The 15,350-nt window shown below is 40.6% G+C and overlaps 1 protein-coding gene across 1 annotated transcript in view; it reads left to right on the top strand.

Annotated features, from left to right (window-relative positions):
• Window positions 1-15,350, top strand: part of oxct1a (3-oxoacid CoA transferase 1a) — a 59,332-nt gene that overhangs the window by 7,867 nt on the left and 36,115 nt on the right. The window contains exons 4-7 of the mRNA XM_061673368.1: window positions 1,394-1,529; window positions 1,745-1,894; window positions 2,254-2,360; window positions 4,622-4,682. Coding sequence (XP_061529352.1) covers window positions 1,394-1,529; window positions 1,745-1,894; window positions 2,254-2,360; window positions 4,622-4,682 — 454 coding nt within the window. The remainder of the gene's footprint in view (window positions 1-1,393; window positions 1,530-1,744; window positions 1,895-2,253; window positions 2,361-4,621; window positions 4,683-15,350) is intronic.

Raw genomic sequence — 15,350 nt, 5'->3', positions numbered from 1 at the left:
GATATGGAGGCATATCCCGCCGCACTTTGTTTTCCCCGATGATTCCATGTCACGGTTGAAGCCGGGAAGCATGACGGCGCCATCGGGTACAGCGTCGCAAAGCCAGGTCTCCGTGAAGCACATGGCCGCGTCCGAAGTCTTTACTGGTCTTTAACAGAAGATGAAGCTCGTCCATTTTGTTGGGTAGGGAGCGTACATTCGCGAGGTGGATCGACGGGAACGCCAATCTGTGTCCTCTCTTGCGGAGTTTCACCTGAATGCCGGCTCGTTTTCCTCTGTGGCGCCGCTTCCGCCGCCATGCGCCGAAAACCGCGGACGCCGCTCCAGTGAGTAACTCGGGGGGGAAAAAACTGAGCGGATTTTCGAAAGTTGGTGACAGAAAGTCCGGAGTAGCCTACTTGATGGTTAGCAGGTCTCCCCTTGTGTAAGTGAGTCGTGTAAGGTCTCCAAAGACGGACGCAAAACACAAAAACAAAGACAATACTAGAGAGCGCGTTACCGAGGCGACCACACTGGTAGGCGCCATCTTGGAATAGTAGTAACTTGTAGCAATCAAAGTTATTTATAGACTTAAGGTTAAGGACTTAAGGTTCTGTCAAAAACTAATGAGATACACAATATAAAAACAAATAATAACATATGGCGGCACGGTGGCCGACTGGTTAGAGCGTCAGCCTCACAGTTCTGAGGACCCGGGTTCAATCCCCGGCCCCGCCTGTGTGGAGTTTGCATGTTCTCCCCGTGCTTGCGTGGGTTTTCTCCGGGCTCTCCGGTTTCCTCCCACATCCCAAAAACATGCATGAATTGGAAACTCTAAATTGCCCGTAGGTGTGAATGTGAGTGTGAATGGTTGTTTGTTTGTATGTGCCCTGTGATTGGCTGGCAACCAGTTCAGGGTGTACCCCGCCTCCTGCCCGATGACAGCTGGGATAGGCTCCAGCACCCCCGCGACCCTAGTGAGGAGAAGCGGCTCAGAAAATGGATGGATGGATAATAACATATAAATATAAACATGCACTATATGAAGCCTCAGAAAAAAATGTACACATTTACTCAAAAGCCTCATGTCTGTGCCAGTATCTCCATCGTGTAGTGCTCAACCTTATGTTTGACAAGTACCTAATAAATTCTTGGAGTTATTGAGTTGGCAGAGAAATGTGTCCATGAGATTCCTTAGAATGGCCAGTTAACTCATTCACTGCCAGCCTTCCCAGTTAACATGGATATTGGACTTCTAAAGCCGTCAATGGCAGTGAATGTGTTAATTATTGACTCACTCACAGAGTATTCTTGAAATTTCTGTACGCTGCTTTTATTATAATTTGAGCACAAGTGTGCAGGTTGGAGTGGAGTGCAATGTAAAACTCAGTCAAATGTTATTTCCCCTCCCCAGTGTGGATAACTTTGGCCTTGGCCTGCTTCTTCAGACCAAGCAAATCAAAAGGATGATCTCCTCCTACGTTGGGGAGAATGCAGAGTTTGAACGACAGTATCTGTCTGGGGAGTTGGAGGTGGAACTTACTCCGCAGGTGGGATAAGAAAACGTTTATTTAATTATTTTACTATTGGGATAACTTTGTGGTTGCCGGTCACTCTGGACTGCCACTGCTAGTGTTATGACACTTGGCAACTGTCAGTTTTGTGCTCGGCATGCCCCAGAACATTTTTGTTCATGGGGAAGAAGTGTGTACAGTACACTTCTTTTGTGTTGCAGTCCTCCTAATATGCCACATTTCCACCACAGGGTACCTTAGCGGAGAGAATCCGAGCAGGGGGTGCAGGGATTCCTGCCTTTTTCACAGCGACTGGCTACGGCACACTGATCCAGCAAGGAGGCTCTCCTATAAAGTACAACAAGGATGGCAGCATCGCCATCGCTAGTGAAAAAAGAGAGGTAACATTTTTTTTTCCCACTTTATTTTAAGTCTTGCTTTCTGTGTCAGAGCTGTGGAAAACGTATAATGACCTATGGAGTGGCTTTGCTGCTTAGATGTCCACATTCGATGGCCAAAAACCACAGCACAAAAAAGCCTAATTTGCAATCAACCTGCCTTTTTCTTAATTATGGCATCCTTGTTTTCTGTATGTATTGTTGCAAGCTAGCGGCCTTTAAGAAACGAAAGTAAACAAACTATTAATATATTTGGCTCAGTAATTGTCCAGTATTTCTTGGACTAATTTATTTGTCTATACTGTAGCTCAGGTCAGGTCCATGCAGTATTTTCATCCTCAATGGTGTCTGTTTATGTACAGGTGCAGGATTTTAATGGCAGACACTACATCATGGAGAAGGCCATCACCGGAGACTTCGCCCTGATCAAGGCATGGAAAGCGGACAGGGCTGGAAACGTTGTGTTCAGGTAAACACTGCCATGTAACAAAGTAAATAAAAGATTACAATGTACGTTGGTACCTTGACCTACTAGTGACCCAACTTACAAATTTTTCAATTCAAATTAGGCTTCAGATATGCTGCCACTTGAGTGAAGTGGAAAAACAAAAAGGGGAACCATAGTTGCTGAATCTCTTTCAGCCGTTTATTGAATGGGGCAAACAGTCAAGTGCACAAACACAAAATGAGAACACTCGCAAGGAGCCTCAGTAAGCAAAAACCTTGGCTCAGATGCTCACACACAAACTAATCGACCTAGTTGGGCCCACCCGACTTCAGCTCCTGAGGTCACTCACTAGACCACACACCTCTAATAACTACACATACACAAGAACAAAACTGTTGTTGTTGTGACTTTTGGCATGTCCCAAAGTACAGTAATTTCATCCATCCATTTTCTGAGCCGCTTCTCCTCACTAGGGTCGCGGGCGTGCTGGAGCCTATCCCAGCTGTCATCGGGTAGGAGGCGGGGTACACCCTGAACTGGTTGCCAGCCAATCACAGGGCACATGGAAACAAACAAGCATTCGCACTCACAGTCATGCATACGGGCAATTTAGAGTCTCCAATTAATGCATGTTTTTGGGATGTGGGAGGAAACCGGATTGCCCGGAGAAAACCCACGCAGGCACGGGGAGAACATGCAAACTCCACACAGGCGGGACCGGGGATTGAACCCCGCTCCTCAGAACTGTGAGGCTGACGCTCTAACCAGTCGGCCACCATGCCGCCACAGAAATTTCACTTTAGTTTATTTCTTAAGATTGTCTTTTATTATGCTTTATGCCTTATACAATAAAGTGCTGTTGTTCTTCATTTTAAACGTAAAAAAAAAATGGTAGTTTTTTTTGGCGGTACTGGAACAGATTAATGGCATTTGAAGTCAGTTCAGTAGGGAACATCTATTTGATACACGAGTAAATTGAGTTTCGAGCTCGGTCACGGAAACAAACTCGTAAGTCAAGGTTCCACTGTATATACAAAATATTAGCACAGGCAGCAGCGCCATTTATCTTTTCAGACCCAGCAAATCGTTTCCTTTCGAGCATGTTGTTATGTTTGACATGTATCACCTCGAGTATGTTTTTGTATTCTATTCAGTACAGATTCCGGTTGAAGTTTAGGAAGAATAGAGGCTTTTATTTCCTCTACCAAGGAGGATATGTTTTATTTGGCGAGTGTTTGTCCATTTATTTTTTTGTTTTATTTTTGTGCAACCTCCTGTCTGCTAGGTGTTGTTTTAAAGATGTTTTAATTTAACAAACTTAACTACTTCAGACACTTGCATATCTCTCAATACTCTTTCCCCATAGGAAACCATGGAAATAAATAAAAATAATGTACGGTAATAAATACAAATAATTTAATTCAAGGTCTTAACACTGTTACTGTCATAAAGCTGTTATTAATTGCACAGGCTAAGTAACATTTTAACATTCTTAACTGTTGTACAAGGTAATAAAAAAGGTGTTATTCACTTTTAATATTAAAATGTAAGAAGTCTTTGCTTGAATGATACATCAATAACCTGCAGTGTGGTTCCCTGCACGTAAAGATGTCACACATCTCACAATTAATTGAATTGTGAATGTAACATGGGAAATACTATTAAACATTTAGATGTTTGTATCTGATTACAAATGATTGTGCTGAATCAAGAAATTCTGAATCTGGGTGGCATTTTATCTTATTTTACCTTCTCAGATCCACATAGTCATCCACTTATTGATTTTGCAGGTGAATGCAGGTCTGTGTTCTTTGAGTGCTTTTATTTTTTTAATGTCCTTACCAACTGTGTTTATTTAGACCTTGACCAGAGCAGCCTCTGTGGCTGAATTGAATCAGTACAATTTAGACCTGCAATAGCTATGACCTTTAATCATGGTTGACATGTTGCACCATTTTGGCAGCAAAGATACGTTTGGGTAATGACTTTTAGCCTTTCAATTAAACAACCTTTAAACTGAAATTGCAGCAGCTTTGTCCAGAATCACCAATTGCACCTTGACCTGTACATTCATACTAGATGACTGCTTTTTACAACCTTACTGAGGTCATTCTGTTCCATCTGATTGCAAATGACTGGTTTTTACCACACAACGTTGTACCAATTAGCTGTGGTACCATCTTTCACCACAAGACTGCAATGTTCAGCAGTAAACTACATGAAATTGGTTTCAGTTTGCATTCTAGTGGAAATGATTCTATTTTCCTGATTTGCTTTTTAAGGAAAACTGCTAGAAACTTCAACCAGCCTATGTGCAAGGCAGCGAAAACCACCATTGTTGAGGTATGTTGTCTTCTTTGCATATGTCCAATTCAGATCCCTTACACACCATCATGTGGCTTGTCCTTTAGGTGTTCCCATTTCAAAATCCAACGGTAAATTTTAACTTTTTTGACAGGCCCCACTGGTAAATTGACTCAATAGCTGCTTATATTGTGATAGTATACTGTATATTGTCTCCACTAGGGGCATGCTTCTCCATAATTAACACCTATTTCATACACATCTTGATACACTGCCAGTGATACATGACATGATACGCAAGCAACACCTCATGCAATATGGTGCGACTTGACAGAATTTGAAATAACAAAGTACAATATGACACTGTATGGCTCTCTAGTGGGCGAGAACTAAAATAGGGATTCTTTGCTCACTGTTTCTAATGTAAGAGGCACCGCTGGTGGCCCAGTTTGGCTACAGGTCATGATAATGCACAGAGAAAACAAAACAAATCGTGGAATTGGATATCGTCCTATCTAAATCTGCCCGCTAACAAATGCGCACAAAAATCAGATATGTATCTCATATCTGCCAATGCGACTTCAGCATGCACAGAGAGATCATCTGTACCCCGCCAATGACTTCATTAGAATATCCCATTGATCTTGTATACACACACACCTGCACAGCACACCAGCGGTGAATCAATAACACAGTGAAAGCTTTGACCATTAAATATGATGCACATATGGTACACTGGAGGTACACAGACTATTACCAAAGGAAAACCTAAAAGTAATGCTGTCAGTCCAGGCCAACTAAACGGTATGTACCATGTAAAATTTTTAAAATACAGAGTCACAGTCAAATCGCATATACTGTAATTTCTCGTGTACAAATAAAGCTGCAGAGGGGGAATAACCACACATAAGATCGATTCACATTATTGCAACTACAGTATTGATGAGATTAGGGAACTAACTGACTCAAGACAGCATTTTAACAATTGCACAATGGCGCAAAGCATGCTGGGAAATCCTCTAACAGCAAGCGCCACAATGACGTCATCATTAAAACATGTCAGCTTGCTCTCACAAGATTTCCCAGTGTGCCTAGCGCCGTTGTACAGTTGTTAAAATGCTGTTTTATGTTAGTTAGTCCCCTAATAACATACATAGTTGTAATAATGTGAATGTTAATAGAGCTTATGGGTGTTTATCTGCCCTCTGCACCATTTTTTATGTATTAACTATTTATTTATTTATTATTATTATGTTGCACCAAGAGTGAAAGTGTTATCCGTGCACATGACGTCTCTTGCTTTCAATACGTTGTGCAAGCTGGCTGACATGCCAATGGTCACGTGGGAGGTGGAAAAATACCTCCGTGAACCCGCAGGCTCAAAACTAAACACTAGGGTGCATCACATCCTCAAGACTTGCACACAATATGGAAGTAAATCAGAATCAGAATCAGAATCAGAATCATCTTTATTTGCCAAGTATGTCCAAAACACACAAGGAATTTGTCTCCGGTAGTTGGAGCCGCTCTAGTACAACAAACAGTCAATTTACAGAACACTTTGGGGACATAAATGAATTATAACATTTATAAAATGATGTAAACTTGTAAATCACAAGATTTAAAACTAATTGATTCCATTTCTATAACATATATCTACTCATATACCTTATTTCACTGTCAAGGAATTTTCAAACTTTTACTATACTTATGTATAATTACACTATTGACTACTGATTTTTTTGGGAAAAAAATTGCGCATTAAATTACAGCAATAGGAACATTATGAAGCACTTAGACCTGAAAAGTATATACAGCGACAAGACAATGATGAATCATCGGCTCACTGACAATGGAGTTATTTGTCCAGTGTACACAAGTCACAGTCATATACTGATAGTTTTGTATACATCGATATCTTGTTCAGAGTCCGTTCTTAGGAGAATTTGTTAAAAATGCCTTCATATAGCCTCTTGTGAAATAGAAAGTCAAGCAACAATAAAGCAGCATCAGCCTGTACAGCACAGTCATCACATCTAACCACCTACAGAGGACAAAGGGTCCTCTCTTTCTTCTGCTGTAGTTGTGTAACTTAGATATAACAGGAATATTGGAAGTTTTAATATCTCGAGTGACCTGCCGCCTCGGCTCACTGACAATGTCAGGTCGCTCAGCTCTGTGTCACATCTCGTTTCAATCTCTGCGTCTGGTTATCCACTTATCTGCCGTTTGACAGGGAAGACATGTGAAAGCCAACCTCTATTTTTGTGTCCTGTATGTGCGTTCTCAGCTTCACACCTCCCATATACTGTAGGCACCGGTTGAGTCTCGTGTGTGTGTGTGTGTGTAAAAAAAAAAAACCTGAATTGCAAGCTGAAAATAAATCAATGCCTCTTGTAAATAGAGACAAAAACGTGTTTTCATTAAACAGCGACTGCTTGCTTGTCCATTGATGGTGATTAGGAATTTCAAAGCAAATACATTGGAACCTCAATAAACAAATTTAATTGGTTCTTGAACGGGGTTTGTAAATTGAAAAGTTTGTAAATTTAGCAAAATTATCCCAATAATACTGTAACATGAATAATTGGGTTCAGCCTAGACAAAAGTCCATTTTAGTACCGTAATTTATCATGTATAGTACACGTTCTTCTGTAAACATAAAAACAAAAAAACAATTAAAAGTTAATGGAGCCTATAGGTATAAGGAAAATGAAAAAATTCCATTATCCTTATACCTATAGACTCTATCAACCTTTTTCACATTGTATAAACTTTGATCCAAGGGTTGAAAAAAGTGTACTTTCATTCCAATATGATATGTAATGTCTAATGTTACAAATTTATATACAGTGCTGTGAAAAAGTATTGGCCCCCTTCTCAAATTTTTATATTTTTGCATAGTTTCCTCATTTTAATGTTTAAGATCATCAAACAAATAAAATATCAGACAAATATAACCCAAGTGAACTTAAAATGTTGTATTTAAATGGTGATTTCATGTATCAAGGAAAAAGCACAAATCAAAGTTATCTGGCCTTGTGTGGAAAAAGTAATGCCCCCCTAATCCTAATAACCGGTTGTGCCATCCCCAGCAGCAACAACTGAAATCAAGAGTTTTCTATAACTGGCAATGAGTCTTTCACAGCTCTGTGGAGATATTTTGGCCCACTCTACCTTGCAGAATTGTTTGAATTCAGGAAAAATGGAGGGTTTTCGAGCTTGAACGACCTTTTTAAGGTCATGCCACTTGGATTCAAGGCTGGACTTTGAGAAGGCCACTCCAAAACCTTCATTTTGTTTTCTTAAGCCATTCAGAAGTTGACTTGCTGGTGTGTTTTGGATTGTTATCCTGCTACAGAACCCAAGTGCACTTAGCTTGAGGTCACAAACTGATGGCTGAACAGTCTCCTTCAGGATTATCTGTTAAAAAGCAGCATTAATGGTTCCATCAATCACAGCAAGTAGTCCAGGTCCTGAAAGAGCAAAACATAAAACATATACTTATATATATTTATATATATATAAGTAAGATGAGCCTTGGAACTCTGCCATGTATGCCATTTTTGACCATTCTTTTCCTTATTGTTGTGTCTGACCTTAACTGGGGCAAGGGAGGGCTGCAGTTCTTTAGAGGTTGTACCGAGTTCCTTTGTGGACTCCTGGATTAGTCATTGCTGTTCTCTTGGGTTAATCTTTGCCATATCATATCAGAAAACACGGAAGTCAACTGGAAGTCTGGTCCACCAAAAACTAACATGTGGCACACATTAATCTGCCATAGTTCTGTTGGGAAATTATGTCAATCCACCACCACAGTGCTTTCATTCCAATATGTAGTATCTGATGTTACAAATTTATATATATATTTTAAAATTTTTCGGTACATGTTCACTGCTCATACAACAATCATGACGTTCTTGCGGGCGCCCCCATATCATGGTGTGTCGTGTCTTATCATACATATATCATATATCACATATATCACATATATGGACTTCCAGATTACGAAGGTACGCGTTATGTTGCCGTAACGCCATTCGCTGCTCTTTTTCCTATATATCTGGTAAATTACCACTTACTTTCCACTCTCCAGTTCGCTACCTGTGAGATGTTTCACACAGAACTCAATCCTTCTTTGATTGCTACTCTGTGTTGCTATGGAAGCTAGCTAGCGCCTGCCGCTAGCTGCCGTGGCTAGCTTCTCTGGCTAGCTTCTCTGGCTCGCTTCTCTGGCTCGCTTCTGTAGCTGCTAGCATCTCCTGACTTGCAGCACAACAAAGGCTAGCGAAAAAACAATGCCCGGTGGACTATACACCAACTATTCACCAACGACTTGATTCATCCAACACTGTGGACTCCGAGGGGAACACTCGTGCAGGAAACAAGCACTGCAACAACAATACCGCTCTTGCCTTAGTCAGCCATCGCCCAGTCATAGCAAGACACAGCTGACGTGGCACTCAGTCGCAGTATACCCGGTAAGATGATACGTTTTTAAAGAATACAATTCAATTGTTACACTTACCCTCTAATTGAGCATTGATTTGAGTTAATCACTGTCTCTGCTCTTTGCTAATATGAGAACACAAGTACAAATGGTAAGGAAGCGACATGAACGTTCGATTATTTAAAAAACTAAAATAAAAATCAGCGTTACCTCAGCGCATGCACACAGAGCAGTATATTTCTTTGAAAAAACTAATAAAATACAGATAATACTTTGTTTTGACCATGGACTGGTGCGTATTATACACAAGTAAAAGCGTTTTCCTCATTTTTGGGGTCAATTTTGGGGATGGGTAGTATACTCATGGGGTATTATACACAAGAACTTACGCTAAGTTTGCACACTTGAAGACAATATAAAGCTATAAAGTACTGTATATCAAACATAACAAGGTGTGATCGATCAAAAATCTCTGTTCATTATTTTAACAACACCATCAAGCGGAATGTCCTCCTCATTCAAATGTAGCTACCCTGCCAACACAAACCCAAACAGTGTCATGTCACAAGTCCTTACAGCCCGTCCGAAATCACAAAACCCCTTAAGGTTAAGAACCAGGTTGCTAAAATTATGAAGCATAACAAAATGACTTTTTGGCTTGCAGCTTCTTCTTTTCTTAACAAGAAGTCGGTATGCAAGTGCTTTGCCTTCTCGCACATGTTGTCACCCCCTGGCTGTTTTTTGTTTATCCGATTCCTAACGAGCAACAGCTTTTCAATTTAGTCTAGAAGTTTCTCTCATGCCTTTCGAAGATAATTCACACTCTTGGCCATGTCAGCAGCAACAATAATGTCCTTTTTTTCCCCCCCTCAATAGTGGCAATTTTTGACTGGTTTCTTCCATACTGTGAGTGTCGCGCCATTAATATACTCCTATATGTTTTTTTTTTTTTCTTTTTTTCTTTTTAAATTAGTATGTGTGTGAGCGTATGTGTCTTTGGTCATTACAAAATTATTTTGTGTGTCTTTGTCCTTGTGGACAAGTGGTGGGGAGGTTGATTTTAATTCATGTCAATCACTTTGTGTCGCCCTGTATGTATGACAAGTGCTATACAAATAAAGTTCGATTGATTGATTGAATATTGAATTCTCTACCTTCTCTTAAGCTTAATTTAACAGTTTTAAGAAGAAGTTTCTCAAATTCCTTTCGAAGATAATTCACACTCTTGGCCATGTCAGCAGCAACAATAATGTCCTTTTTTCCCCCCACAATAGTGGCAATTTTTGACTCGTTTCTTCCATACTGTGAGTGTACTTGTGAACAAGCTTTGCATGCTGCGCCATTGATATACTTCTCATTTCATTTCATTTTTATATTCACAGCGAGTTCCTCCCTCTTGCCAAGCTTCTCCGTTGCTTTTCTTGGACCCATATTGAGGTAGCAAAACATGAGAATAAAGGCGCAAAACACCGAAAGGGCACACAATAACGCACTAAGCAAATTAGTGAGCGACAGTGACGTTGAAGAGGCTGAGACTGATCTGCCTCCCCACAATTGGCGCACCGCCCCGCACAACATAGATTAATGAAATTTATATGAAATTAATACTGTAGTTTTAACATTGAGGCGTTTGGAAATCAGGGTAAATAGTATGTTTATAGACTACACAAATAAGATAAGGCCTCAGTACTAAATATTGTTGGTGCTAATTAGTTTTAAGACGGTGACATAACAGAACTCTGTGACCTTTATGGCAGTCAAGCATGAGTATGAATGGTATTGGAGAAGTCGGTGCTACACTTGCCAAAAAGAAACAGCCCAGTGTTGTTCTTCCACGGTGATATAATGAGAGGATATCAACAATGGTGCCAGCAAATGTGTTAATGTCTGCTGAAGTTGTGATGGCGATGCTAATCACATGAATGACAATGCAGCTCAGTGAGAAAGACAGAGTGAGGGAGAGACAGAGAGAGAAATGTTGGCTTTTAATGTTAGCGTTTTAACTAAATAACAAAATATTATTTTATTTACTTTCATTGATCTAAGCTTCTATTTTTAATTCCTACTTTTATATTATTTGTTATTTGTTTTGTTCATTTCAGCTTTTATAGTTGTAGTTCGTTTATTTATGTTTTGATCATTCTAGCTGAACAGTTTTAGTTCTGCAATGTTTTTCCATCCATTTTCCGAGCAACTTCTCCTCACTAGGGTCGCGGGCGTGCTGGAGCCTATCCCAGCTATCATCGGGCAGACGGCGGAGTACATCCTGAACTGGTTGCCAGCCAATCGCAGGGCACATACAAACAAACAACCATTCGCACTCACAGTCACACTTACGGGCAATTTAGAGTTGTCAATTAACCTAGCATGCATGTTTTTGGGATGTGGGAGGAAACCGGAATGCCCGGAGAAAACACACAGGCGGGGCCGGGGATTGAACCCTGGTCTGCAATATTTTTATATCATTCTTTTACATTGATTTTACTGATTAAAATCATTTACTGATTGTTTAGTTATATTTTACTACTTTGAGTGTTTTCCTCAGAGGGAGGGAGCCCTCTGGAATGGGAGCACCGTGGGCGGTGCCCGTGGTTCTGCCTCATGGGGCCCCCAGTACATGTGTGTGCAGACACTTGCTGCACCTTGGGCTCCATGCGAGTGGCCTGTGTCTGTAGCCTATGGTAGGGCCCTGGTGCAGAGGGCTCCTTGAGGTGGTGTTTCCTCATCTGGAAGCTGTGTGCCCAGCCTGAGGTTTCTTAGGTCAGTTCAGTCTCAGGTTTTTGTTTGTTTTTTAAATTATTATTTATTTATTTATATATATATATATTTAAAATTAGTATGTGTGTGTGAGCGTGTGTGTCTTAGGTCATTACAAAATATTTTTTTACCTATATATGTGTGTGTGTTTTTGTCCTTGTGGACAAGTGGTAGGGAGGTTGATTTTAATTCATGTCAATCACTTTGTGTCGCCTTGTATGTATGAAAAGTGCTATACAAATAAAGTTCGATTGATTGATTGAATATTGGATTATTTACCTTGACCCAGCATCTTAAAGCTTAGTTTAATAGTGTTAAGAAGAAGTTTCTCTAATTCCTTTCGAAGATAATTCAGACTCTTGGCCATTCATTCATTTGTTGCATAATACCAGCTCATGGAAAATAAAAAATGTATTCATGCATTACACTGCTTTTGTGTTACTTTTGAATAACTTCCTTCAAAACTGCAGAATTCTAAAGTATAACATTTAACTGTAATATCGATAGTCAAGGCAGCATGTTGAAATGTTGAATTAGTGGTTAGCATGACTGCCTCACAGTTCTGAGGTTCAGGGCTCAGTTCTTGGCTTCAGCCCTCATATCGAATTCCCATGTTCTCCCCATGCTTGCGTTGATTTTGTCTGAGTACTTTGGCTTCCTCCCACATTCCCAAAACATGCATAAAGAAACAGCTGGGAAAAAACTCCAGTAACCGCAAGAGGAGTAAGAGGAGGAGTGTGCGAATGGAACAGCAGATTTGAAATTGGCAGTGAGAAGCATTTAATCTCTAGAAAAAACACATCACCGCCACAAAGTGTTATTACTCATTTTATTAGTATTGCCTTGCTTTACTGAATTTCAGTAGCTTGGAAATAGTGCTGTCATAACGTGAGCATATTTAATGCTGATAAACCACCTCCAAGAAAAAATTTAAATCAGTCAGACTAGGGGAAACACTGAGGAGAATGATGTGACATCTTGTGGGTGCGATTTAAATCCCACATCTAGGATGCACCTGCCATCCTGCTCTTAACAAGGTCTGACTGCAAACAGTAATGAACACAATAAATGTGTGCCTGAGCTCTGTGCAAATATATTTGACTAACGCTTTAGTAAAACATTACCTTTAGATTTTAGAGAGGCTAGAGGGTTAAGTCACACAAAATACTAATCACACTCTACGTGTAATCAAGAGTGTGTTCTAGCATTGTTAAAATAAGAATTTTATTGTACAGTAATTCTCCGCAGATTTGCAGTTCACAAATTCAACCATTTAAATTTTATTTCTTTTGGAACCTACCCCAGCTATTCATTGAAAAACTCACCAATCTCCTACACCTCAAGAATCCACAAGATGCAGCCAAAGTCTGCAAAAGGTGAAAAACTGCGAAGTAAGATTTATTATACAGTAATTAACATTCATCAACATTGCCTTCTGAGAGAGGCGAAGAGGCTTGTGTTGGTGGCGGAGGAGAGGCTCTCAATTGACTCGGAGACTCTTCTGCTTGAGGCGCTGACGGTGTAGCTGGGGTTTTTACCTTGGAGAAAAACATGGTGATCTAAAAGTTTCACTTTTTCACTGATGGTCATCATCTTCCTCTTCCTCTTGGGCACCCCGGAGGAAGTTTCGCAGGGGCACAGCGCTTCGGCGGCATTGTAAGGGCTTGCTTAACTAATCAAAAAAATTATCACTGAAACAAAAAAAGTTATTGTGAACACAACAGCATGGACGAGACACAACAAGGGAAGATGCGCAGCCAATCAGCTCACGGGACTCGTGCTCTCATTGGTCGATGTCACACCGGGAACCAATCACGCGCCTTGTATAGGTGCCCGTACAGTACAGGCATGTACAAAGTCTCTGAGTCAACTCATCTCTTTGTTTGGCAAGCAGGGAAACCTTCTCTCGTGCGCATCAACATGAAACAACGCGTCTTTCCGCAATACGGCTGCCGATATGGCTGTATTTTATTTTTTTTGAGTGTTTTGGAAAAACCCGCAAAGCACTGAAGCCGCAAAGCATGTAGTGGCGAGGGAACACTGTATTACAGTAATTGGTGTCAAGGAAGTATGTTGAAGTGATACAGTTCAACTCAAGAGACAAGTTTTGTATGTCCGGAAGGATGTAAATTTAGCCTGGGTTGTTAGTGGAGGTTACAGAGAGTCTTCACCACATGTGCACTTCTAGTGCATTCTTTTTCTAGAACAAATCTAGCCATTTTTAAGGGTAATGTAAAATGAGCCAACAGAGTATTTGACGGTGCCCATGAATTGAAATTATATGAAACTGTTGTGGGATTGTCATTTCTGATATATTTACAGTTATAGTATACTGTGTCTGTATAACTATGTATTCATTTGGCAATAACATGTTAAGGGGCTGGGCCTCAATTACTTGTGATTCCTAGCTTTTCACAGCAGGCCTGAGTCCCTAATGTTACTCTAATAAGCTTTTTTCTTAACACAATTGCTTGATTTTTAAAGTAGTATATAAAGAATTAAAATGCCTGAATTGATATCCCATGTTAATTAGTAACTGTGGTTGTTATTGCTGTGACTTTCGGCCCATCAGGGGTCGCTACAGTGAGTGACTCACATGATGTTTGGCACAGTTTTCACACCAGATGCTTCGTGATGTAACCCACCCATTTTATCTGGGTTTGGGACTAGCAGTTGCTAAGCATATGGACAGTTGCTGGGAATCAAACACATGCTGTGTACCTGAAAGGTAACACAACCAGTATAATGAAAAAAACCTCTCTGGTACATTAATATGCATAAATTGATTTATTCATTCATTCATTTCCCATACCGCTTATCCTCAGTAAGGTTGCGGGGGTGCTGGAGCCTATCTCAGCTGACTCTGGGCGAGAGGTGGGGTACACCCTGAACTGGTCGCCAGCCAGTCACAGATAAACAACTATTCACACTCTCATTCACACCTACGGGCAATTTTAAGTCTTCAATTAACCTACTTTGCATGTTTTGGGGATGTGGGAGTTAAAACGGAAATCCGAGTACCCGGAGAAAACCCACGGCGGCATGGGAAGAACATGCAAACTCCACACAGGTGAGGTCGTATTTGAACCCGGGTCCCCAGAACTGTGAGGCAGTCGTCCACCGTGCCGTCTAAATTGAGTTATAGAATGGATAAATCAATTTATACATTTTAATGCACCAAATTCCCAAAAAGTATCTCAATATTTAGTCTTGTCTTTGTGAATGTCTCTCTGGAATAACAAAATAGCATTTTTGGACACCTGGGCCTCATGTACGACAGGTGCCTATGCACAAAAACGTGGCGTACGTTCTTTTTCACAGTAAAGTTCAGATGTATCAAGAGTGAAATGACCGTGGAAACGTGCGGCGCCTCACGCCACCTTCATGGCTGGCGTACGTACGTTTCTGCAGCTGTTGATACTTTGGCGACACTTAAAGGTGTTGCTGGGAAACTGTTATGATATATCTGCACATCAGAGACACATGAACAATTAGCACTG

The sequence above is a fragment of the Phycodurus eques genome, chromosome 3, assembly GCF_024500275.1.
Source record: "Phycodurus eques isolate BA_2022a chromosome 3, UOR_Pequ_1.1, whole genome shotgun sequence".
Taxonomy (NCBI): domain Eukaryota; kingdom Metazoa; phylum Chordata; class Actinopteri; order Syngnathiformes; family Syngnathidae; genus Phycodurus; species Phycodurus eques.
The sequence above is the reverse complement of the archived record's forward strand: the minus strand, read 5'-3'. Positions and strand labels throughout refer to the sequence as shown.